The 23,780-nt window shown below is 31.7% G+C and overlaps 1 protein-coding gene and 1 long non-coding RNA gene across 4 annotated transcripts in view; one reads left to right on the forward strand and one right to left on the reverse strand.

The window, feature by feature from the left end:
- Positions 1-14,168, forward strand: part of LOC141452626 (uncharacterized) — a 59,809-nt gene extending 45,641 nt beyond the window's left edge. Inside the window, exons 2-3 of the long non-coding RNA XR_012457501.1 lie at positions 6,296-6,456; positions 11,428-14,168. This is a non-coding gene — a long non-coding RNA (uncharacterized lncRNA). The remainder of the gene's footprint in view (positions 1-6,295; positions 6,457-11,427) is intronic.
- The window catches only part of LOC141452624 (uncharacterized), a 266,411-nt gene extending 245,337 nt beyond the window's left edge, over positions 1-21,074 (reverse strand). Inside the window, exons 1-4 of one of the 3 annotated variants that reach the window (XM_074124951.1) lie at positions 20,670-21,074; positions 19,596-19,665; positions 17,900-18,338; positions 17,244-17,292 (exon numbers count right to left, since the gene is read on the reverse strand). In XM_074124951.1, coding sequence (XP_073981052.1) covers positions 17,244-17,292; positions 17,900-18,338; positions 19,596-19,665; positions 20,670-20,917 — 806 coding nt within the window. In that variant the 5' untranslated portion in view covers positions 20,918-21,074. Of the gene's footprint in view, positions 1-17,243; positions 17,293-17,899; positions 18,339-19,404; positions 19,517-19,595; positions 19,666-19,888; positions 19,977-20,669 lie in introns of those variants that run through there. The other 2 variants (XM_074124952.1, XM_074124953.1) reach the window with 2 other exon arrangements.
- Between the last annotated feature and the right edge of the window lie 2,706 nt (positions 21,075-23,780).

A 23,780-nucleotide genomic window follows, 5' to 3' on the forward strand; every position in this document is an offset into this window, starting at 1 on the left:
ATATAAATCCTCTAGCTCAGGGGTCGGCAACCTATTTTAAGCAGAGAGCCATTTTTCTTTAAATAATTTTAATAAATCTTACCAAGAGCCGCAAGGATGAGGAGTAAAGAACTCTGTAGATCATTTGTAATCTCAAATTATTACTTTATGATATTCAATAACAAATAAATGTTTTATATATTATTTTCACATATTGCGAAGTAAATAAACAAATAAATAATAATTAAACCTGTGTTTGGATGAAAATATTATATAATTACGTACTTTATTTTAATTCAATTTCAAACTTATCACATTTAAATTCATTTTTGAAAAAATATCTTTACTTTAATAAATGAACTTTTCATTCGTTTCAATAAAATTAAAATATACAATATATTTTGGACAGGCTGAAGAGCCACACAATTTGGATAAAAGAGCCGCATGCGGCTCGCGAGCCGCGGGTTGCCGACCCCTACTCTAGCTCAAAATCTTTTCTTCTAGAACTCTTCCTGACAACCCGGACAAGACTGTCTTAAGAGACAGTGTGGCCTCGTGATCTCCTCTCAAGTGAAGAGAGTGGTACTAACCATATAATGTTTTTGAATGTTACCACTGGGTAACTTCTCTACTCGTTACCTTATCATTTATTACTCTATTGTATCATTGTTACTTATAGCGCTAATGCATGCGCTGATTGTAGCACAATAAACGCAAAAAAAAAAATTAATTATTAAAATAATAGGAATGGAAAAAGGAGGGAAATATAAATATTACCCCCATTTTTCATTCGTTCTTTTAATTAACGAATAAAATTTATAAACACTTCCCGGTAGGCCAGTTGTAATAAAGCATGATCGTCTAAAAATGCACACAAAAACCCCGTAACGTTGAAAAACACCCAACTTTGACAATTTTTTTCTCTTTTTCTATAAAATATGAAATTCCCATTATTTTTTTTTAAATATAGGGCAAATCCTCCATTATAACTGTAATTTTTCTTGTTACAACTTAGACCAAATAGATTTCGAGAAAAATGTTACCCCGAAAAAATGGGCAATAACATTTTCACAAATGAATATATAGGTTTCGTGACCGTAAATTGTTAAAATTAGGATGGAAGATTTGCGAGGAATTGGTCAAATAAAAACAACTCGTCTCTTTGCCAACGTTTCGATAAATATATTGTCCTCTTCAGGGCGTGGCTATGCGGGTTGGTTGAGTTACAGTTTTCTCGCAAATCTTCCATCCTAAGATTATCACAAATTGTTACTTTTTGTTTTTTTTTTTGGTTATAAACAACGTAGCGCGCATACGTGTTAACCGATTTTCGTGAATGAGGTGTCATTTCGATTCGAAATACTATCTAGATATGCCTTTTGGGGGATAATAGAGGAACAGGTATGTATTGTTCAAATTATGAAGATAATCAACAATCTAAAGCTTGAATCTCCCACGGTAATCTGTGTAAACAGTTAGGGCAGTCTGACTAAAACTGATGAAATCGAGTTAATGAGTTCCGTTTGTAAGATTAAAAGCTCTCTGGTGATTAAAATTTAAATAAAATCCTCGAAATGAAATAGAAAATAAATCAAAAATAGTTTCAAAATATTGAAATAAATACAAATAGCGATGAAAACTTTTATATGACCACAATTATGACTCATTTTTCTGTTTGTCTGTTGTTAAGAGGTAATTAACTAGAAAATATATTCTACTTATATCTAGGAAATACCAATTTTTAAACATCGGCCATTTCTTAATATTTACGGCTAGAAATACCATTTTTCGAAATGTCGCAATAAATTAAGTAATTTATTATGTTAGTCAGAGGCAGATAAAAGTGCAGGAGGAACCAGTTCTCTAAACTTTAGCAAACATCTGGCTAACATCTGGGGAGGGCCCTTTGGTAATTGATATTTTGTTTTAAGTAGATTTTTTTTTAGCGTGTGGTGAACAAATTTTTTTGCCAAATTTGCTACAATTTTATTTGAAGGCATCATCTCGTACCAGTGATTATGATGAAAATTAGTTCAATATTATTAGCTACCATGTTTTTTGTGTGCAATCTCAAGAGTTATATTTATAGATAAATAATTCAGCTTGGCTTGCTTGCATTGCGAAAGTGGTATTACGCAATTTTTTTTGTGAATCTTATTGGCTCGTAACACGAGGCATTATGGATCATGTTTTAGAACAAAATATTTGCTTAAGTTCTTTTTTGTTCTCTGAAATAATTATCCATTTGAAAATTTTCCTTCCTTACAATTGATAATTGATAGATAAGCTAGGTCCCTGTTACCCAAGGCGCTCCTCATAATCGTCTAGGCAGTTCCAGAAGTCTAGCGAAACAAGGGCTTTCCCTTTATTCTGGCATACTAACTGGGATTATTCCATATTTTATTTCTATTTTTTCAGCGAACGTCAGAAATGAGAACAAAAGGCGTTCTTTAAACATTTTTTATTTTAAATTTATTTTGTGATTTACAATCTGTATAAATATATACAATAAGGTAAACAAGATGAACTGATGCGGGAAGAGCAGGAGGAGAGAAGCTACCCAACGATAGCACTCTCTATAGGAGAGAGGAGAATGTGAAGAGGAGAATATGAGTGGGAGAGAGGAGAGATAGGTGAATAATTACGTTTAGTTCTTAGACAGTAAGGAAGTCGCGGGGCCACTGGCGATTCAGTCGTCGAGGAGGATTGTCAGGAATGTCAGAGAAGGCGAGAGACTGTACTAGAGGATTGGAGCAAGTGGAGAGAGCAGTATGGAATTTTCGATATTTAGTCTTGGCGAATTGGTCTATGAAGGGAATGTTGAGGTCGGTGTGAAGGGTAAGGTTAGTCACGTAGAAAGGTGCGTCAGCTATCTGTCGAAGTAGTTTTGATTGGAATGTCTTGTACAGTCCGTATGTTTGTAGGTTTGGCTGAACCCCACAGCTCTAGTCCGTAAGTCCCACATAGGTTTGAGGATGGTATTGTATAGTAATCGTTTGAGTTCTAAGGGCAATTTGGAGCGTCGTCCAAGTAGTCGGTAAAGCAGTTTCGCACGTTTCGTCATTGCTTGTCTTTTAAGTCTAGTGTGTGGGTTCCACGTGAGTCTTTAAACTTAAACATCCCAACATACAAAATTTTAGGCTAACCTTAACTTTAATTTAAATATTTCCCCTAGAACGTTTTATCGTGTTATAATGGTGAAACGCTTTTATAAAATTTGGTGAAACCAAATTTCAAAATAAAGTAATTGCCTACTTTTTTTCAAGCGGACTCTACATCAAACTACCATCTTTCTACTGCTGCTATCCCAATGCCCTTTATTCCTGACCCAGTAATCTTAAAATAAATAGAATTAAAGTGTCGGCATATTAATTTTACATTTCAAAAAATAACACTGCTTCCTTAATATTCATAACCAAACTCCTCTTCCAGGATCGATTATCGATAAAAAATATACATGGAACCCTTACAATCGACTTAAGTAAAAAAAAAAGAACATTCGATACAGAAAGCTCAAACAACAGAACAAGAATATCTCTTTAAAAAATTAGATAACAAAACAAATAGCTACTATAAAATACTTTAATTATTGAACTACAGAGTTCTGCCATGCGTTCCATATTCCAATGGATCGAAATCTAATAAAATATCTTCTGCCCAAACGTCAGTATTTCTTAATCCCATAGTCTGTTGTCTTTCTTCTTGGCTCATGATTTACGGAAGTGAATCAACGTGCGTTAAATCTATTATTTATCTTATAAATTAGAGGTTTAAAACGGGTTAGTTTCTACCCTCTGTTGTTTTTATTTAAGTTTTACTGTCAGCTGTATTGCTTGTGGGTAATTCCGGCCTTTTATCAAATAAATTGATAAAAAAAACAAATTAATTATTAAAAAAAATAAATAAAATAGACCTATAAATAGCATTCAGTTTTACTATAAACGTATATTGTAAAAGACAAAACATCAGGGCGTTTTATAATGACTGATGCCAGAAACTGTAGACCAGCAATACGATACTGTCGTTCAGGTTAGTATACTCCTACTTTTGAAGGGTCAGAAACATATTTTTAACCAGATTTTCAACATTTAACATTTTGACTTTTGCAATTTTTGTTGGCCTATTTCTTATTTATTTTTAAAATTTTTAAGTTTTAATAGCAATTTGAGTTTAAATAAATTTGAAAGAGGCTCTTAGTGGTTACTGAATATTTAATTACCAGGATTAAAAGAACAAGTAGATGTATGTTTTGCTTTTAAATTATAAAAGCGCAAAACGTTCCCTAAGGCTGGAAACATAGTGGAGCGGCGAGCAAAGCGGCGCTGATAGCGAAGAGCGAAGCGGCGAAATCAAATACAAGTAAACATATGGGACCGCGCATAGTGGCGAGCAAAGCGAAGATAGAGCAACTCTATCTATTTCTAGTTTTTGTTTTTGCCGCTTCGCTCTTCGCTATCATCGCCGCTTTGCTCGCCGCTCCATTATGTTTCCAGCCTAAAGGACAGACAGAAGCGAACTGTTTTGTTCCATTTGTGTAAAGAAGAAGGATACTAAAGGTTTCTTGTTTTTGTTTAAAGAAAAATATACATTTTGATAGGCGCCACGGTAGCCGAGCGGTTAAGAGGCAAGACCTGCAAAGCTAATATGCATTGTGGTACAGGGTTCGATTCCCGGTCCTTAGGCCTTGGATTTTATTTAATGGTTAATATGAGAAATTTACAGTAAAGTATGTTAGTTAGTCGCCTCCGTCCACGACACCTAATTTTGGTAGTTGGACGTAAAGCCCGCCTTAAAAAAAATAGGCTATTACTCACTCACATTTCTTTGAGTTTTTTCAAAAGTGTTTAACAAGATTTTAAAACTCTGCTTGCTCTAGAAGCTTCTAAGGTTGCGAATATCTCAGACTAAGTACTATCAACTCCAAGACTGGCGGTTCCAAACTCTAAGACAATGCCCTAGAACCGAAGAGGTAGTGGATTTTTTTGGACAACTATTTGGTTTTAACGTCGGTGAAGCTGGTACTTCATAATCTGTTCCTTTAAATTTAATCCACAAACGAGCTGTGTGAGCATATTTGTATTTATTTAAGGCTTCCACTCTACTTTCATAACCATAATGGTAGTGGGGTTGCTATATTTATATACACATACATGTGACTTTGTTCTCCAGGGGAAACAGAGGATACTATAAACAGCATCTCTAGTACATATACGAACAGAATAAAGCCAAACCCATCTAATTAAAAACAGTTGAACCACATCTTCTAGCTGTAGAAGCTGTTAGTTTCTGGCATTCCTTCCATGTTCACATATAACAGCCACTGTCATCTATTTTAAGAACTGGATGACCAATAGGAGGAACCAAACCCACAATTCTGACGACCAAGTCACTAGCTACAATATTATAAAAGAGAATACAGTTATTATTTTTCTTACAAAGGGGAATATCATGGGCTAATACTCGTTGTTAGCATCAGCGCTACCTACCAGTGAAAACAATAATTATTTTTATTATTTAAATGGTAGTACAACCTAAACAAAGCTCTTAAGTAACTCCATTGTTAAGTAAAGTAAGAAGCGTAGAGCGTTTTACAGCAGACAATGTAACATTATACTAATAAATATGAAATCATTGAAGCGTAATACTTCCCAGAAATGAAGGTATAAGATCAGAGACGTAAAAGACGTTAAGTTGTAATACCGTAGCTGGCAGACATGTTGTGACGTGTCTGGAAAGAAACCCCTGATTACTATGTATGTGTGTGTGTGTGTTCATAAGGCCACAAAATAAAAAAAAAATAATAATAAAGAAATAAAAATAAACTAGTATATAAAGAAACAAGACTAAGCAAGTGATACGAACATCAACAACAACAACAACTAGCAACACAGGCGAGCCACGGCGGCCATATTTGACCTTGCAAGCGCTGACTAGTGTGTGAGGCCGACGACCTGTTCAGTCATTATTACGTCAGCGTTACTTTTATGTAACACCCATTTCACTCGACTACTAGTCTACACTCGGATCGTTCGTCGTGGTTATCCCCACTCCACAATTCTCTACTAATTCACTCGTAACCGGTTAACCGACAATTCAGATATCTCCCCTCTTTTTCACTAGGTCTTTTAGATACGTATTTACTGTCGGTTATTTTTTTTCTTTTCAATACTTCTAAATATTTTGTAATAATTCTAAATATTTTTAGTACATGTACCGCCGAAGCAAGTCAATACCTAAGTGAAGAACACTGTGCTGAGGTGCACTGAAAAAAGCTTGTAATGATCTCAGATACTGATTGATGCACCTTAAATTTCAGTTAACTACATCGTTCTGGCATTAATGTGATAGGCCACTTCATAACTTAGTGGGGGATGGACGACAGAACAGGCTAGAATGAGTTAGAAGACGCTGAGAGACAGCAGGTGAAGAGATGCATCCATCGCGATGAACTGTGGAAGTTAGCTGATATTAATGCAGGTAGGAAACAAAAGAATAAGAATCGAACAAACAAACAAAAATTAATTAAATTCTGCAATTTTAAAATATTTGGGGAGAAATATGGATAGGGCAATCACAAAGAACTAAGCACAATCTATGAGCAATGTGTTCTATCTTAGTAAGTATATAAAACCTGTAAGTGTACAAATACCCAAAAAATTTCAGAAGTGGTAAATCTAGACAAGTTGAAATACTTGTTCCGTTGGAAGAAGAGGCAGTGGGCGGGGGATGCCAAAGAATACAGGATGAGAGGTAGGTGGTGGGAACTTGTTTCTTTTTGAATTCCTTTCCAAGTCGCTGTAGAGGGGGAGCCACAAGTGTACTTACAATTCAACAAGACTTGTTGATCCTGTACAGACAGACATAAGCCTGCTTTAAAGTTGTTTGAGGACACAACTTTGGTGCATATTATTGCAGTGGCAATATTTACTCCGCTGCCGTGATTGTGCAAGCGGCAGAGTTCTTTGTTTTACAGCCACCAAACAGCACAGTTAGCAAACTACAGTACGAGTATATCAATGCACTGCTGCTTGCCGCCCTTCAAGTCTGCTTCATTTGGTTGTAGCGTTCGGATTTATCGTTCTTACTGGAATTGATTTGAAATGACAGCATTGAACTGTCAATCATCTCTTCAATTAAATGTTTATTCAACAATATTTGGGAAACCAGTTTTCTTTTCAGTAAAATCTGCCATATTGACGTCAACAAAATGGAGGACTTACTTTTTCTGAACCACATCTAAGCAGATTTATGTTAATCCATTTTTTCCCCCAAAAAATGTTATAAATCTACCTAATTTTAGTTTTAACCTAAGCTCAAATAAGATGTACCATTAACTATGATCACATTATAGCAGATATTTTCATACAGAATTTTTATTGCATAATCTGATACTTTATCAAATACCTACGGAGAAGGGGAAATTAGTAAAAAAAAAAATTCTAAACTATATTTTTCTATAAAATAATCAGTGTTAAATATATAACCAATCAGATTGCAGAGGTGTCAAATATGGGCGGATGAATTGGCCAATCAGAAGCTGGAACTATCATGGCGGCCACGCCCAAGCCACATCCACATGGCTTGTACTTAGCAAATTAGGTTTGAGTGACAAAAACGACTTCTTTTTTTTTCAGGGTTTCATTTTAATTTTTAAAAGTTAATAAAGAGATTTAGATTGATAAAAATTGACATAGGGTGAAGGGACCAGTAATTGACTGGGCACCAGTAATTGACATACCAGAAATAAAGTGGTATTATAAGGAATATGAGCCGTTTTTAGTGGTGATTCTTTCAATTTCGTTATTGAGAAGCTTTTGGGCAGCAGTTCCGGAAAAATATTAATTATTGGAAGGTTCCTTGGTATCAGTGGAAGGTTATTTGTGTTAAAAGTTCAAAATCAAGGAAAAATCAAGCCGTTGCTAAGGAGGATTGATAAGAAAATAATTTTTCTTTTTTCTTATTTTTCGTTTATTTGTTCATGTATTCGTGTGGTTATCAATGTTCTGTTATAATTAGTATTACTTGTAGATTTCATTTATGTAGTGTTTTTTTTAATTATAAGAAGCGCTGAGGATTAAAATGGGGCTGTCAATCACTGGTCCTTGAAACGGCAATCTGCCCAGTAATTGACATGTATGTCAATTACTAGTCCTACAGCTTTTTTGTTTGAGACCAGTGATTGACTTCCTGGGAAAATGGTAAGATAGGTTGATAAATTTTATTATAATTAAAAATTCAATACATTGTAAAATAAAATCATTGATAAAAATCGGCAAAATAAATAGTGAAACTTCCAACAAAATATGTTTAAATTAATGAATTAGCAAATGTACGCCTTATTTCAAGAGGGCATGCAGAATGATTATTCTGTAGAGAACAACAATGTATGAACAACAAACTGGAATAATCGTGATCGCCGAACAGCTTCACGAGGCCTACGTGACTAATAAAAACGACGCCCACTTATCGGAGTTGGAAAATCTCTCATTCTCCCTCAGTTTTGGGTCCTAGCCACATGACAAAGAAGAAAGGGAGGAAATGGCTAAACCATAGAATTCCATCAAAGGAAACGGCCAGAGGAAAAGTGAAGCTTCCTCAAGAGAAGTACCAGGTGCGAAATCAAACATACGTGGAGAAGTTGGAGACTTTGTGATGTTACACATTAATAACATAAAAAAGATTGTAAGATCTATTGTATTTACCAATTGACAGACATGTTGACCGAAGACGAATATATAGCATCCCATAGGCTAAATAGGCTAAACTGTATTAAAAAAAAATGAAATCGGTATGAAAACCATTTTTAAACCACTTTCCTAAACACGTGAAGGTTGGATCGCCCTATACTACTTTATGGAGAACGATACCAATTTAATAAAACCGTTGATTTGTGAGGTTTTCAAATGGCTAATTATCAATTACATAAGATATATTATGATGTTCATTTCCTATGGATTCCGAAAGAATATTTTGTTTTTTCATTCATTTTTTCTTTTATGGTGTGCCTATTTTAATAACACATATTTTTGTCAATTGGTTACCTAGTTATGTGAATATCAGTGGTTTATTTGTAGGTATGTGTATTTTAATACCTATCCTTTCCAAGTTAAAGAGTCAATAACAGATATATATTTTTTAATCTAGTTTTTTTTTCATTGACGTTTCATTTATTTATTACTGTTACAAATGCGAACCTGTGGCGGGACGCGATGAACGTGCACACAATGTATAATATACATGTGCCCAAGAGGTAACTCAGTAATAATAAACAATAAAATACTGAATAGATGCAGAAAGTAAGAATGAATTACATTCAGATAGTTTGGTTTCGAAGCAAATGACACTGGCAGCACAGATTGTGGAAAATATTAGCGAAGCGCTCCAAAAGAAGGGAAGCGTAGGAGAAATTTGGTTCACTAGAAAGCACCAACAACTCGAACACAAAGTCGCGTAGTTGCGATCGGTAGCAGCGTTATAGGCGGAATGAATAAAACAAGGATGTGACCACATAGTCCAATCGGAAGTAGAGTTTGGTACAGTGAGAACCAAAAAAAAAGGTTTAAGTAACAAAATATTTAGCGGAAACTTGAAAGGATAAGAAAGCGGAAGGGTTGAGAGAAAGAGATAAAAGCGAGCCGACAGACATTGTGTACGATCTAACAAGCATGTTAGCTAATATCTCCTTGGTACTATTGAAAGTAAGGGCTGTTCTTCAAATTACCTGTCTTGGTTTAGATTTAATTAAAACTGTCCGGTAGGACAGTTGTGTAAGGGTTGATCGTCAAAAACTGCATAAAAAAGAGTAACGATGAAAAAATATTAGATTATTTAGGTTTGCCTATTTAAGAACTGATTGTAATTAATTATGAATAGACTGATTTTTGTATAAATCCAATTGAAAAAGTGATTTAAGTGATTTATTTAGATTTAAAAGTGATTCTGAATGCATACCTTATGTCGTTTCATGAATATATTTGTATGTCAATTACTGGTCCCACTCCATGTCAAACACTGGTTCCACCGAAAATTCGCTATGTCAATTACTGGGTCATTGACATACTTACAAAAAAAGTCATTTTTGGTTGACATAAAGATCGAATTTACTGCATTTAAAATATTAATAAAATAAAGTACATCCTACTGGAGCGGTACAATTTTACAACCTACACCTGGAGCCAAAATAACGGAAGTTATTCTATCTTAAACTCGAATTTTTTCTTAAGCAGTCAATTACTGGTCCCTTCACCCTATTTGTTGTTTCCAGATTTGGATTCAATCTGGAATTCGGTATATATTTTTGCTGGTCTTTCAAAGGAAATTTGTGTCAAAAAGAAAAGCTTTGGCAATGATTTTTATAAGAGGTATTAATATAAAAAAAGAAAGAAAAACGAATCGATTTTTCCCTTTAAGAAAGGATACGATGTTCGATTGAATCTTAAAGCTTCTAAATTACAGCGCAAGAGCTCAATTCTGTTTTCAGTAGGAAAAAAAAGTTACAAACCTTTTTCAAAGAAACCTACATTCACTAGAAGATAAGGAAAACAAACTAAATAACTCGACATTTCTAAAAGATGGACAACAAAACAAAAAAGTATAAAAACAAATTACGGTTTTCGCAAGAATTATAAATTTAGTTTTTACTACAAACACACTTCTCAATCATTAATTAAACAAAATAGTTTGGCCCATATTAAGGAATAACCATGGCAACAAATAGCTAACAAGAATTACAGTTCTTTTTTTTTTCTGTTTATTATTTTTTCTTTCTTGAGTTAAGGTAAATAATCATTTAGTTTATTAAAGGGAGAAGGAAAACAGATGTTTATTTACTGAGATGTTATTTAGAGCAACCAAAACTAACTTAAAAGAAACGTATGTTTATCACAATCTCGTACTGTGTACACTTTGTTAGAGAGGATATATTAGTTACAACCTGTAAATTAGAGTAGCTATAATCCATTCTCTGTCAATAAATGCTCCTTCACAATATGCATTGCGAAATTTCTATTTATGGTGGCTAAAAATATTAAGAGAAAACTCTGGTTTAAATAATAATAGTATTAAAACGACGATTTTAGAAAAAAAAAAATAACTAAAGTGACATCACTCAAGAACTGTGGAAAATATGAAGTTGGCCAATACGTCATTGAACTCCACTTTAGATGTACTGCACACAGTAAGCCTATGGACAATACTTACCCTGGTTCACCCTGTATATAAAGAGAAAAATATAACGTATATGGGAATAAAATCAGTCTAGACAAAAATAATAATAAATATAAAACTCAGCATTCCGACAGACCAGTGGAATAATAAAATAAGCAAATACAATAAAAAAGACAATTCCAAAAATGTCCAGTCAGTAAATATCGCAATCATAATTGTGAAAAAGTTCAATAAACCTTCTTTTACCTATTTCATTCTTTATATTGAATATTTGCCCTATAGATGAGGAGACCACGTTGTAAGGATTAGAGAATGTTGAGAAGGTGGTGTGGTGGGCAGTAGATCACGAATCAAGGCCTAGGTCAGAAAAACGGTCATGAAGAGGAATACAAGAAGAGTGGTCACGACAGTTCGTGACCAACACATCACGTTCTTATAAGACTTCTATACCGTCTTCCTTCACTAAAAGTGTTCCTCTAGTATATATAGGTATACTTCTTCAATTCTTACAGTTTTTTTTTAAATCCTCAAAGTGGTGATTAAATTTTTGTAACTATTCATCTTCACGTCATTGAAATAGGGAGAGATGGGAATTGAAATCAATTTTAAGACGTACATCGATTTATATTATCGTTTAATTTGATTAAACAAGTTAAAAGTTCCTCAATTAGAAGAAATAATGACTTTTAAAAAAGAAAATTAATAACACAGGTACAAACAAGTGGAATAAACAACACGAAATGGACAAACTAATAAAAAACAACATCCAAATTGTGTTAAATATTATCTCTGTAAACTAACCCTACTACATGGTGGCCACTAAAAAGTCAGAATTTTAAAATGTCAATTTTTGGGTAGGTTATAGATTATATCATTCCTTAGAGATTAAAATGGCTACACAAGTTGTCCAGCAAAGAGTAAAATTCATTAAGTTTTACTATTTACAGTGAAACATCGATCATTTAAATGCAGAAAAAAAAAAACCGGCAATCTTTTTAACGATTCAGAACCAAATTTCAGGAACAGTCGGTTGTCTTTCAGAAAGAAATCGTATGCGCATTAAAGCGGAGTTGAAAACTGTGTACTTCAAAATGTTCTTGAGTATATACATCTGCCCCTATCTATCGTCTGCTCTGTTCGACTAGACATCGTCAAAATCATTACATCATAAACATTCTGAATCAAAAATTCAAAATGTTTTTCCATACAAAATCCGAATAGTCCAAGCTTAACGCTATACTAACATTCTCAGCAGTGCTCCTGCAGTAAGCCATTCGATTTCAGCCTAACCAAACCACACTTGATAATTAGATCACTCTGAATGATAATTTGTGACAATGATAAGGAGTGATAATGAGATCTAATTTCATTTAAAAAAAAAAAAAATTAAATCAACAAACAAAACTGCAGATATTGAGAACCGCTGGAAGTTACCCTCAAAAGCAATTGCATCCCCACTGCCCCCCAAAAAAGTGCACTATTTGGTGCGAAGTTATAACTCTTTGTTAGACTACATGATAACATACGTAGCCATTTTAATCACTGAAAGATGTTCTACAACTTAAAAAAAAATTGATAAATAAAAAGTAAAAAAAAAAGATAATCATTAAAAAGATAAATATTAATAATTTTCAACTTTTGCAAACCAGTAGCCACCATTATTAAATCTACAAAATCTAATTTACCGTCTTAAAGAAGAAATACTGAATCTAAAAGATTAAACTTAATAAGTTTTCAAATTAATAATAATTAATTCACTTTTACATTATACAATCAGCATTATAAAGTGATAATTGTGAGAGGCCAAATTTTGGATGAGTTACTTTTAAGGAAAATACACGTTTTCCAAGTCAAAATGTCAAGGTTAAAAGATTAATAAAACAAAGTATAAGTGTAATAATGATGTAAACAAATGTATCCAAAATGTCTTTTAATGAATCAAAATAAAAAATATTTAGCACAGTTCTTAAAAATATAGATAAAAAAAATAAGACGAGTTTTTATCATTTGCTATTATCGCTCATCCAAATATTTTCCTGGAATGATAATGTAACATACTAACTATATCTGTGCTAGCTTTATCTAGTCAGCTGTGTGCACAAAAAACACGTAAATCATGCACTAAACAAAACGTGTAACAGCATCATTCAGAGTCCAGCTGTATGACGATATGCCTTTAATACCTGCTCTATCATTATTTATACTTGTTTAACATAAGAATGTAAAAAACTATGTTCATAATTTTTATCTCAATTCATACCTTAATGAATGAAAATAAAATAAATCAGATTTCCATCGTTTCCTTTATCAATGTTTCTTAAAAAGTATAGTTATCGACGTTTAAGTAGGTAAACTATTACTAAAAATTGTGCAGCACGTAACAAGATATCTCGTAAATAACTGCGTTGTCACTTCTGTTTAAAAATCTGAAAAGGGATTGCACTTCCTTCATGGAATGTGAGATGCACAGAATTAGTTTAAAATCTGATGTAAATTCTCTCGTACGTAACTTTCTTTACTATTTTTTACTGTTGTAAAAGTACAATAAAATAATCGCCTAATTTAGGGTGCGCATAAAGTAATTGAGTTTTTATTTAGGGCTCTGTCGGCCTCCAAGACAGTGTTCTCTAGTTACAACCCTGTCCCTGGACAATGTGCTGTAAGAAGGCTAATAGTAACAGAAAACCTAAGAGCCTGCAGCTGTATTTGAATCCACGTGGGAATATGTATCTGTATTTACATTATTAATTTTTAATAATAATTATCATAAATAACATATATTATATTTTTTAAAAGATAGTTTTATTGTTGCTCATTCTTAGAAATTTTTTTTTTTTTTAGTTTTAATTATTTATTTTAATATAATATGATTTATTTAAATGTATATCATGCTCTCCATTGATCAGTAGACATCTTTTTATTTAATGCAATATTAAATAAAGATTTGTTCAGTAGCTTAACTGCTGAACGACACCATACATACAATAAATAATAAATCCATTTTTAATGTTACTAATAAATACATATGTTGCCAGAAGGAAGGTGTCAGAACTATGAATACTTTTTTATTTGTAACTTGAAGCAGAAGATAAAAAGAAATGTTTAATAGTAGAGGATTGTGCAAGATGTTATTACTCAGTAGGAAAGAAGCAAGCAGCTTGTCTTTCATATAGGAAATATCTTGAACAATAGAAGGTTTTTGGATCGCCAAGAAATAAAAAGCGCTATATCTTGAAAGGGTGCTTCAACAAATGAATGGCCAAATAATAATGTATATATATATATAAATAATACCTAAGCAACCTAAATAATAGGGTGTGTATGCCTTCATATAAAGGATGGAGAACACGTGACAATTTACAGCTGTACACTATCTTCATTGCACAATATCATCCCTTGGTTCCTAAATAGGCAGCCTCTCTGCCCTTCAATAGTTTCCATCCTTCTTACCATCATAATAAAAAAACTTTAATGAAGAAATGCTTCACTGAGCAAAACATTTATTTAAAAGAATTAGCTTGATGAATGGGAAGTGGCTAGCAAACTGAAATAGTAACTTCCCCTAAGGAGAGGGGTAATCTACTTAACAAAACGATCTTGATCAAAGAATAATCATGCACTATCCAGGTCAGCTCTTACATATTTTTAACGAAGAGCACGTGACAAATTTATTATTATTATTATTATTTAAAGTAGTACATTGAAAAAATAATTTTCACATTATTTCCAGCAACTTGATTATTAACACTTCTAAAATCAGACAGTGCACAGTTTGGTTGAACCATAAACAGAATGGTTCGTACCCTCTGACTTTAGTAGCACAAAAGCAAAAAGTATACAAAAGAATGATACGCGGGCTCGACCATAGAACTTTGGTTGCTTCTTAAAACATCCTAGAAATGGTAGGCTAATTTTAAACAGGATCCTGCAGGAAAAGTTTCAGTAAAAATATTAAAAAAATCTCAAGAACATGTCACATACCTGGTAAATTCTTATTCACGTGTACAATATTTTTGTTTACCATAATTTTGAAGAAACAATAGTTTTTTTTTAGGATAACAAAATTTTAATAATTTCAAAAAAATTGTTTATAACATTAGGAAGGTTATTTTCATTAGCAATGGATAGATCTAGAATGAAAAATTCTATTAATATATTATATATTATTATTTAAGGCGCGTCAACATCTATAGGTTATTGGCGCCCAGAGCTTTTTTCAGTGCACTGCTGACCTTAAGACAGTGTGCTCACGTTACAGACAACACTGTCCGTCACCGAACAGTAAGCAGTAAGAAGCTTCTAGGAAGAGAAAATCGTAAGTTCTAGCAGCTGGATTCGAACCCGGGATCTCCGCGTAGGAATCCAATACGCTATCCGCATAGCTAATCACTTCCCTTTAAATGAATAATTTTCAAACTATTTCGCATTACACATTAACAGCGGCATTATTAGGCCGATCTGAATGCATTATTTATAAAATGTAGTAATAAGGCATGTACATCCACTGTACTCGTATTTAATAAAATCAGTCACTTCAATATTAAAAAAAAAATTAATTAAATTATTTCTATGAACAAAAAACAATGTACAAAGTTGAAATAACGTCAATACTTCCACACCAAACAATACTTAAAAAGAACTAAGAAGACTGGACAAAATAATTAAATGAATAGCCCCAAGGATATTTCACTAAAACAAAGTGGCACCAGGTCACAAAATGAGATGAAAATAAATTCAGAAAGACACCTTAATACAATAAATAATATTTATCAGAAATGTTAATAAATGTAGTTAACTTGTATCAGAGAGGAACTAATGAAAAAAGTTCTAAAAGTGTCGAAGAAAACAGGTGGAAATTAATTTCGAATCTATTTAATAAAGACTAAACGTTGACAAAATGTTCAATAAAAAATATTCCTATTTCATTCAATAGATGAAACTATAAAATTTTAGGAAAACAAAAAACAAAGTGTGGTTAAATAATTTTTACTACTAATGACCAATATGCCACAAATTTTGAAGATATATTCAGTTTAATGAATTATATAGAATCCTGAAGAATACAATATATAATTCCTCTCGCAGCCAGTGTTGGTCCAACTCAAACACAATAAGGATAATGCATTAAAAAGAAGGGGTATAGGGCTCACAACTTGTTGTTTGATTGCGTCACTTTACTCTTACTATAGTTATGCAAGGCGGACCGGTTTCGAACCTGCTCATTCATGTTGCTAGGGGCGACAGAGACCTTGGGCATTTTTTTTTTTTAAAGTTAAGAACAATACCTGTGGAAAGAAAAGAAATGTTTGGAAGTTAGAACTGCCAACTAGAGAAGGCTCAGAAAGACAAGAAGTAAAAAAAATGATCGAAAACAAATGAGGTCATACGTGACTTACGTCTTCTGCAATAGTTCAGATGGCAATCTTTAGTTTTTTCATAGATAATGTCCTGTGAATTAGCCATCTAAATGAACAATAAACTACTGTCCGTTGTATGTTAAACTGTAATTGATGTAAAATACCTTTTAACCAAAATATAAAAAACTCGGACTTTATCTTTTGACAGATATTATTTATCCTGATATGGCGAAATCCTAAATTAATTTCAACTGCATGTAACAAAATTAAATTCAAAGTACTAAGGGAACATAGAACTGCCGAAAACTGAACATCACTGCTATCTAGCGGCAAACGATTGAATCAAACACATAAAAGTACTCCATTAAAAGACTCAGAATTTAGTTTCTAAAGCACCAGATCTCAAGTTTTAGAAAGAGTATATAATTACTCAGAAATACAAATGATATTAAGAGTTTTTGAGTTGTTTTTTTAAAAGTATATAGACTCGCTTTTCTTTGTTGGTTAATTCAAAAATTTTAAACTGTAGTGCACTTACCTTATTCAAGAATTTATTTTCATGTTTACCTAGTTTATTTTCATATTTTCTAACTGCACTTTTCATTTCACTTGTTCACTTATAACATTAATGCAAACACTGAAGGCAATACTCTTGAAGAATATGGCAAAACCGATAATTAAAAATCTATAAAGCCAAAATGTGAAAAAGTTATTAAAAATATAAACAAAAGAGCTTCCTACCTTAATGATGAATAGTCTCGTTCGGGTTCTTCTCTTATAATAGTGGTACCTATAAAAAAATATATTAAATTTAGGCCCATCAAAATAATACTAAACTTATACTAAGCAAATAATAAATATGAAAAGGGACATGCAAATTATTATAATTCTTAAAAATGTTTCTTTCTAAAGCCATTAGAATTATTAGATGTTGAATGCGTTCTTACAAAAACATATCTTGAAAGCGAGTACTATTAAGATCTGTACTATTAAGATACAGAACTCTCTCAGCAGATGTAATGAACAGAGAAAATATTAATTTTATGATCAAGTGGTCTAATTAGTTTTATGCAAGCGACAGGATCAGAGCATATTTCTTTGATAAGACTCAAAGGCTGGACATTTATTAACTCTAAGTTTTGTAAGACAGGAAACCATGAAAGATCGTGAAGGGATTTCCATAAAAGTATCTTTAGGAAGTACTAAGGGAAATAGTCAGTTACTTTCGTGAAATAGTATAACAGTTAATGCGTGCGTACTAATGTTCTGTTCTCTATCTAAAAAGTCTCTGATTTCGAGAAAATTGTAATTATCTTTTTCCCTTTAAATTATCTTATTAATGAAATATATGAATTTTTAATTATTATACATAGTGACATAAAAATACAAAAATTAACCTGTATGACACGCATCTCCTAGAGCTGCTTGGTGCGGTATCGTAGAAGGAGGAGTTGTGTCCGAAATAGTCCATTTCTTTAACTGTTCTCTCAGTTTTTTAACCGCGTCACTATCGCCTGGGGAGATTTTAGTTCCAAGTTCAAATGGCAATTTATCACTAATAATTGCCTTTTTCTTCAATTCATTAACATAAAATTCCTCCTCACTCATTCGTAGCGGATGTCGTACAGGCGTGGTAAAAACAAATTCGTCCATATAATCAACCGGATCATATGAGGTAGCATTGTTCACTTGTATTGTATCAATTTTGACTTTTGATTCAGCAGCTGGTTTTTGTTGTCGAGTTGAAGGTTTTTTTAAATCTTTTAAAGCTTCATTCCTCTTAGATATAAGTTTGTTTTCCATTTTATCTATTTCTATTCTGACTTTTTCAAGGTCCTGGAACAAACAAGCAGAGCAAAATTGATTATAATTTTTACCATAACAATCAAAAGCATGATTATTATATCATAGATCATTTCATGCAGCCTGCTCCCCTCAGTATGTCGGGTATACCAAGTATATATTAACTGCTTATCAGAGTAAAGCGTTGGTACGTATAATCACTGCACTTATTAAATCCGAACTGTTTATAATTACAAAATAATGCAGGCTAGATATAGAGTGCAAAAGAAGGGATTGCAAAACAAATTATTATTTTATACAACTATAGCTAATGTTGTTACATGAAATACCTGCAGAGATGCCAAGATCGGTATATTACATTTCCCTTATAGATGAAATAGGCAAACGTTGATTTGATCTCGAATATTATATAAGTATATTGCATCTAACTTATGTTTGCTTAGAAATCCTGAATAATTCTAACAACTAATTCTTATCAGGCCCAAACAGACACATCTGGCTTGTAGCAACCTCGCTGGATATTCCCTGTCTGATGATCTCCGCGGTACTGATCACTAGGATTAGTACTCGATGGAAACTAGCGTACCAAGGCTTACAGAAATGCTTCACTCTTAAACTCTCTAACCACTGATAAGGTTGGTCTGGTAAAATGTAACATATAGGAATCATGAAAGCTTTCAGGGACATCGTTCAGACGATGTCTGCCTTCAACTACTCTAATAGTTGCCATTTTCCACTATAAACACAGCTCTTTATAGCTAATATCGTTGGCATAGCTGTTGACTAACACTATTTCCCGTTTATACATATATGCGAGGTGAGGAGAAATTTGCATATATCCGAAATTTGATCTAAATAAAGCAGTGGCGCTTTTTAGGACTATATCTTCTGAAACTCACGGTAAAATAGAAGTAGTTGATTCCCTTAAGTCCATCATGACGGATAAACAAAGTACAATGTCTAACACTCTATGCATTTGAAATCAACAAAAGAGGAGACTCTTAATAGACCGATAAGCAGCAAATCACAACCCTTAATTCGTGTATCCTTAGAAATATGTATTTTAAGAAATATAATATACAGACAAAAAGAGGCTTACAAAAAACCGTAAGAGAGAGCACCGTTAATCAGATACAGCATTCATTACTAGCAACCACACAAATTACCATTGCATCTTCAGATAAAACTTTAGGAAAACTATTGTCCTAACAGCCGTTGATAAATCACCCCATTTACCATACGGTATAAATTAATTTTAAGAAAATAATAGTAATGTCTAAACAATATTACCTGACTCGAATCTACTATTCTTGTATTTTTTTGAGCTTTTTTTACCTTCCTAATGGGTCTTTTGTATTGCCTACAACAAAAAAAGGTATTTTAATTCTTAATTAGATTGACATTTAACCTCAAAATTATCATTTTTATTATTAAAAATTTAGTATAGATGAAAACAGCTTGTTATATACTGTTGTAAATCTAAATTAATAAGTAAGAATTCAATTCCTCTTTGATATATGACTCACTGAAGCACATATATCTATAGATAGGTATATTTCAAGAAATTTGACAGAAATAATTACAGGTATAATTACAGACTACTAAACTAAATTTTGTTCATTCAATGAACACAAATTTTGAAAATTTGTTCATTATTATAGATTTACTGATCATATAAATAGAAGCCTGCTTTTGTTGCACATATGTTTTTTTGTTTTTTTTTTCATGCACATCTCAAATTTTTCAAGATTCTGATATTTCTCTTTCTGATTTTCTACTTTCGAAATAAATATTATAAGATACGGTATATTATTATTAGATAAGAGTAGGATGAAAATATAAGTGATAAAGTGTACACTTTTTCAGTTAAAGTTATTTAGAAAAATAGACAATTTTTTACATTGGGAAGAAATGATAAGAGGATATGGAACCTAACCAATGCAGATCAATTGAATAACATAATGTTTTACATAAATCTATCAGGTCGGAGGTTTTAAATCATCTGAATAAGAGAGGCTCCTTTGAAACGATGAAAAACATCAACGCATACCTTGGTTTGTATTTCATCACAACGTCAATAATGGAACACAGACTTCAAAATTTAAGAAACCCTTCTATATTTTAAGTTCTTCACAACTATTTTTCAAAAGTACATCACAAGGTTCTCATTGACACACTAATAAAGAACATTTCATTGATTAATACTGACGAGAACCTCCTTTTGCTGGAAATAATATTATATTGCAACACTCTGAGAAAGATTTCTATTTCTTGTGTAGTTAAAAATTGTTTATGCAGCAATTTCTGGGCCTTGTTACTAGTTAAAATGAGTGCAAACGATTTTGAAAAGTTTGTACATCATACCTTATTAAACTGGTAGTTGTTGGCCTATTTTTAGGCTGATTTTCATGTTGCAGTAAAATTTCATCAGGAACATTAAATGGCAAAACAGGTTCTTGTACTTTATCATTTAAAGTAGTTTTGTTAAAAGTAACTTTAGACCTTTTAATGGGTGAATATCTCGTAACTTTTATGAAATTATTATCTAAAGCTGATAAAGCACTTCTTACTCTAGAAACGTTTGATTTTGCTTTCCTATTACGAAGACTCATTCTAAATTACTAAAAAATCTACATCAACTAAATCAAAGAAAACAACGAATTTATTAAAAAATTTAATTATTTCATTTAGAATTTCCAAATCAATATTTTAAGTGAATAAACACCTACATCACAAGCAATTTTTCCCGCTTTACACTGTCACATATGTTGTAAACATGATGTTGCTAGGTTACCGATTCCATTACCAATCAACTGTATTTTTATTAAAAGTGTAAAATGTTTCTTAATTTATTATTCTTCTCAATTTAAATTCAATGAGATTTAAAATAATAATGATAATAATAACAATAATATAAATAAAAAAAAAAATTTTACTAAATATCTCAATCATATTAAGGTTTCACGAAAAATGTAAACAACGGAGAGATATTTCATTTCTTTAGAGCCCCACTCACATAAATTAATAATTAAATTATTCTAAGATCTTCTCCTCACAATATTATATTGTTGCATTATAAAATAAATAAAGATGTACTTAGTACAAATAATTATCTATTTATTACCTACTGTATGTAATTTGTGCTCTCCTGATCTGCTTTCGAATTCAAGACTGAAATTTCGTTTTAACGCCGAAATTCAAATTACGACAGTAATAGATTAATTCTTTTCTAGATTGCTTGCGTGTGATAATTATTCAGAATAAAGAGCATAATAAAGATGTATCAGAAGGATAATTTGATGGCTATTTATTACTTACATTAAATGTCTTACTTAAATTAGTTTCTCAAACATTCTCTTTGATTATTAGCAAGTTTTTTTAATTTGTTTTTTGTTTCTTTCTTTGTATAGTTTGGTACTAGCTAATATTATTTCATATTTGCCTGTATTTTTAATTTGCGGGTTAGTATTAATTGATGAGTGATTTTTTTTTTTGTAACTACCACTTCTTATTTCATCGTATATGAGTGATTATCTATAAATCACAATAATTTAAACCTATTTATTTGCTAAAGTGTAACTAATACAATTCATGTTTTGAAACTGCAACTTCTTTGTTGTGATTTATTTAACCAGTATTTATTGTTACTGAAAGTTTAAATTAAAAAAAAAAGTTGAAATGATTATTGATAACAATTGGCAGCCTGTGCTACCTAGTGGCATTTCAAAGAACTATTACGAAATTATAGTTTTAAGTGTTGTCGCTAGATAGTAGGACAATGCACTTTTTAAAGTTTTGTAACCAGTAGAATCACCCCTCTGACAAATTAAATATTTTATTTGATAAAAATAGTTCTAAATAGATTTCCAAGTTTATGTTCAGTTTTAAAATCGAATATTATGTACACTAAATTAAAAACTAGGCTTAATACTGTTTTTATTTCAATTATTTGTAAATAAAGTATATATTTACTTGTCGCTTTTTATTTCATTTAGTATTTCTAATTAACTAAAGTGTTCCGAATTATGTGTTTCATTACTAAAAGAACACTTTTCAAGTGATGCTGATCTTAGCAATTGTCCTCTTGTTTATTTTAGAAACTAAAATATTCATTATACCAGCTAGTTACCACATTTATTTTTAAATTTCGAAAGAATCGTTTATAGATATCTTTACTTATTTTTCTTTAATGTATTCATGTTAATAGTAGTGCCTATTAATCAAGTAATTAATTTTCTTCAAGAGATTATTTATTGAAATTAAAAAAATTAGGCAAAAGGGTAAATATTTTTATAAATCTCTTTATACACATACCGGAAGAGTCTTAAATTTAGCCTTTTTTTTGGCGTCCGTTATTTCGCGTTTCAATTTTTTGCAGGCAGATCGTCTTCCAAGGTGCTTTCACCGTCCAAATCTTATCTCTTTTATTTCTCTTTAGTAAATATCTTCTAATCAATTGATAGTGATTGCAATAACATTAGTAAACTGTAAGATTTTAGAGTGTTCAAGCGTTAGTAAAACTATTAAGGTTAAAAGAAATGTTTCTTTGCCTCAAATTATATAAAGTTTTATTATATATTTAGTAAACTGATTTAACATTTGTTTTTAGTAAAGTAACTGGGCATAGATTGCCATCGCGTTTTAATGGAACTGAAAAAGCATTACTTTTTTGAGCTTAATTGCCTTCACAATGAATATTTCTAGTGAGAACCCAATTTTCAAAATTTTGCATAATTGTAGTGGTAAATAAATAGGTAAGTAAAATAGCTGGCTTATTAGTATTCGCCCTCCTTTTCGCCTACAGAAAAACAATAAAAACTAAAGATTACAACTCAGCCTGGAAAAACTAAATTGACGAGTGGGTATCACTGAAATTTGTTAAAAAAACAAAACGCTTAGTATTTTTTTCAGCAGCAAAGAAGACTGAAACAATTCTGGATTAGTTTAGTAATGAGTTTTTCGCGGTATCAAATCTTCTAACTGGATTGCATCTTGTGTGACATTGATTTTGAATGCAAAAAATGCAATGACTAAATAAAATCTTCTATACCAAAATATGAAATAATAATTCATAAAAAATAAAAAAAATGGGGAAGCGTTAGAATTACTTATTCAAATAAAAGTTTGGTGACCTTTTCAATCAGGTGATGTGCAATCTTTTAACAGCACAACATAATATAACCAAACAAATTGCCCAAATTCTAAATGAGGCGACATCTGTACACTGTTATATAAGATTTTTTAGGTGAAAATTTCCTACTTGACCAGTTATTTACATTTTTTTAATTAATTAAAATTACCAATCATCACAATGATGATTTTGCAATGGGTAATCAATCACCTGAAAAGGATTAAAGCTGGCCAGCTAGGATAAGCGAATACTGTTTGAAAATTAATAATGATTGTCATTATTATTATATAGTCTTTATTTATTAAAAATAATAATATCAATAAAAATACACTTCTTTGTACAAA

This window comes from Rhodnius prolixus, unplaced genomic scaffold, assembly GCF_049639745.1.
Source record: "Rhodnius prolixus isolate KJV_2025 unplaced genomic scaffold, Rpr scaffold_3, whole genome shotgun sequence".
Lineage (NCBI taxonomy): Eukaryota > Metazoa > Arthropoda > Insecta > Hemiptera > Reduviidae > Rhodnius > Rhodnius prolixus.